The sequence below is a fragment of the Zea mays genome, chromosome 7 (genome assembly GCF_902167145.1).
Source record: "Zea mays cultivar B73 chromosome 7, Zm-B73-REFERENCE-NAM-5.0, whole genome shotgun sequence".
In the NCBI taxonomy this organism is placed as follows: Eukaryota; Viridiplantae; Streptophyta; class Magnoliopsida; order Poales; family Poaceae; genus Zea; species Zea mays.
The window spans coordinates 7273653-7277150 of NC_050102.1; the positions used below are offsets into that span (position 1 = coordinate 7273653).

At 48.4% G+C, this 3498-nt stretch overlaps 1 protein-coding gene across 1 annotated transcript; it reads left to right on the plus strand.

The window, feature by feature from the left end:
- Positions 1–1821: 1821 nt before the first annotated feature.
- On the plus strand, positions 1822–3088 carry LOC103631966 (probable carboxylesterase 15). Its single transcript, XM_008653817.3, has one exon. It carries the CDS (start codon positions 1844–1846, stop codon positions 2888–2890), a length of 1047 nt encoding a protein of 348 aa, XP_008652039.1. The 5' UTR covers positions 1822–1843; the 3' UTR covers positions 2891–3088.
- The last annotated feature ends 410 nt before the right edge of the window (positions 3089–3498 follow it).

Consider the following 3498-nt stretch of genomic DNA (forward strand, 5'->3'; position numbering starts at 1 on the left):
TGTAGTTCGAAATTATACGGTCTAATTTCATACAGTACCGAGAGATGAGTCTTTGTATCAGAAGAGAGGGTTTCTAGTTATAGTCTAATTCCTAAAAATTAGATATCTGATTCCAAATCTCAATTTCACGTGCAACCAAATAACAGAATTTAGGCATCCAAACGAAAGTATATATGTTCTTGACGTGTTAACTTTCTGTTCGTGTATAGGCTAGGAGTGCGCTAGCTCTCTCAGTTCAGTGGAGCTAGACCAAAACTAAAAGTCCCTAGGATAGTGGTTGAGAAGCTTCTAAACTTAAGTGGCTGTTAATTGGTGTCCTATGACTTGACTAGCAGGAGTGATAATAAACTCTAAATTTTACGCTATAAAATTTAAGGATCGAATCGTATTAGGATTGAACTCTATTACTATTTAATTTTTGAACTAAAATTTATTAAGAGCCCTAAATTTTTGTGTAGGAAATCAAGAAGGCTGCCACCTGAATATGATACGATGCTGACCCGCACTCACGAACGCAGCCAATGGTGGCACACCGATTTGCTGTGGACCGACTCTCTCTCTCTCTCTCAAATTCCTGCTTTCCAGCTGAAGAAGATCGCCATCGCACTAAAGCAAGGTATGCTATTTGCTAAGCTGATGTGGCACACATATAGCGCGTGTTCTCAGAAGAACAGGGTTTGGCCACTATGCCGACTCAAAGCCCACACACCACCATTGCTAGCTGCACACAAAAGCTAGCATGTTGCACCGCCGCCCATTCACCCTTTTGAACTCCGAAAATGGAAGTAAAAGAGGATGGAGCCTCGCCCTCGGTTTTCTGATGATGAGAACACCGGCTAGTGGTTACCACAAAAGACCACCATGTGCTTCTTACCAAAATCTCCATTAAGCCTAGTTCGGTTATTCTCACATTTGGATTAGAGTGGATTGAGTAGGATTGATACATATTTTTACTTGTTATTAGGGGTGACAATGGTATCTAAATTTTACACTATAATATTTAAGGATTAGATTGGATTAGGATCGGACACTATTTTTATTCATTTTTGAACTAAAATTTATTTATGGCCCTACCATTTTGTGGAGACGCATTTATATCATAATTAATTACCACCTCTACTTGTTATGGATTTAAACTGATTCAATCACATCCAATCCATATGGATTAACATCAAACAGAATAGGCAAAATTATAATCTCAAACTGGCACTAAACAGACAAAATAAGTTAGATTATATAATATGGGCAGATTATAATCTCAAACAAACATGCAAAATTCTTGACTTTTAGTGTCGGTTATTCAGAAGAACCAGCACTAAACTGATTTTGGCTGAAAATCCAATTGATCTTGAGAGAATGAGAAAGATATTTAGCACTGATTCTATAAAAAAAATCGGTACTGAATCTCTTAGTACTGTTTTTGTCTTGAACCTAATATTGGTTGTTTGTTTCAACCGGTACTAATATCCTTTGGACGGGCTAAATATTTTAAATCGGCACAGAAGGCTAGTATCAATACCGGTTTTTAAACAATCGGAATAAATGTTGTTGGACACAAACCCTATTCTTTAATATTATATTAGTACATGTTTTAAAACAACTGAACAAATATTGATGGATTGAAGCCTTAAGTGGAAGAGAGAGAAGGAAGAGGAGCTATTAGTGCCTGTCCAATTCACCATGTATGCGATGCTCGATTTAGTACATGTTTTAATTCACCTTTGTTGAGCCAGCATCTACTAGACTAGAGTGAGCTAGCGTATCGGTGGCTATATAAGTCCGCTTATGTTTCAGAAGAGAAGTGTCTTCCTGTGACTCAGAGTAAATTAAAGGATACGTGTATATGCCAACCATGCCCGCAGTTTCAGCTGCCACCGGCGCGTCGTCACCTCCGGCGGCGGCCAACGCCGTCGTGGAGGACATCTACGGCTTCCTGCGCGTCCTAGGTGACGGCACCGTCCTCCGGTCACCGGAGGAACCCGCGTTCTGCCCGGCCTCCTTCCCCAGCAGCCACCCGTCCGTGCAATGGAAGGAGGCCGTCTACGACAAGCCCAACAACCTCCGCGTCCGCATGTACAAGCCGTCCGCGGCCGGCCGGACGAGGGAGAAGCTGCCGGTGCTCGTGCACTTCCACGGCGGCGGCTTCTGCCTGGGGTCGTGCACGTGGGCGAACGTGCACGCCTTCTGCCTCCGCCTCGCCGCGGAGGCCGGCGCCGTCGTGCTCTCCGCGGGGTACCGCCTCGCGCCAGAGCACCGCCTCCCCACGGCGGTCGACGACGGCGCGGGCTTCCTGCGCTGGCTGCGCGACCAGTCGTCCGCCGCCGCCGACGGATGGCTCGCCGAGGCCGCCGACTTCGGCCGCGTGTTCGTCACCGGCGACTCGGCGGGCGGCAACATAGCGCACCACCTGGCCGTGCGCGCCGAGGCCGACGCCGACGTCGACGTCCTCCGCCCGGTCACGGTGCGGGGCTACGTGCTCCTGATGCCGTTCTTCGGCGGCGTCCGGCGGACGCGGTCGGAGGCCAAGTGCCCCGCCGAGGTGCTCCTGAACCTGGACCTGTTCGACCGGTTCTGGCGGCTGGCGCTGCCGCCCGGCGCCACCAGGGACCACCCGGCCGCGAACCCGTTCGGGCCGGACAGCCCCGACCTGGGCTCGGTGCACTTCCGGGCGCCGCTCCTGGTGGTGGTCGGTGGCCTCGACATGATGCGCGACCGCACCGTCGACTACGCGCAGCGTCTGGCGGCCATGGGCAAGCCCGTGGAGCTCGTCGAGTTCGCCGGCAAGCCCCACGGGTTCTACCTGCACGAGCCGGGGTCCGAGGCCACCGGCGAGCTGATCGGCCTCGTCAGCCGATTCCTGCGCAGTTGCGAGGCGCGCGCGGGTGCTTGATTTGCCCGGTGCAATGTGCCGACTGTAACGGACCTCGATCTCGCATCAAGGTTCGTGCATGTGTCTTGTTGTCGTGCTGCATGCACGACGCGATGGATGTACCACGTGTCAGTAGAACTGTGTCCACACGTGTCAGCCATGTTTTGATGTTCACTGATGGTTGGTCTCATATATCGTGTGCATGTTTTGATTGTTGCAGGATTTTATATTACTCTGTTAATCAACACACTACTAGTTTGCGGAGAAGATTCGAGTGTATTAATTCCGATTGTATCCATCGAGTTTGTGTTATTGCTTCACTCTTTTTAGCTCTGTTCTAAGTTTTTTCAGTCAAATAGTTGTGACTCTATAAACTCTTTTCTAAAAAATAGAGTTAAGAAAGCACTTTAGAGTGGTGTTCTAGAAACTCTAGATTTTTGTGGAGCTACTCTAGGACGAATTAAGTTTATAGAGCAGTCTCAAATAAGTTCTACGTTCACATATTTTACCCTTCTCTTCTTCCACACACCTGAATTTTGAACTGGCCTCATTGGCATTTCATCCATAGACCTCCCTCATTCATATGCCTTTAACCTTATTTAGTGTCTAATTATGCAGCTAGCACTGCA

What these genes read in the sequence shown, in the direction of transcription:
- LOC103631966 (XM_008653817.3), top strand. Translation starts at nt 1,844, where the DNA reads ATGCCAACCATGCCCGCAGTTTCAGCTGCCACCGGCGCGTCGTCACCT.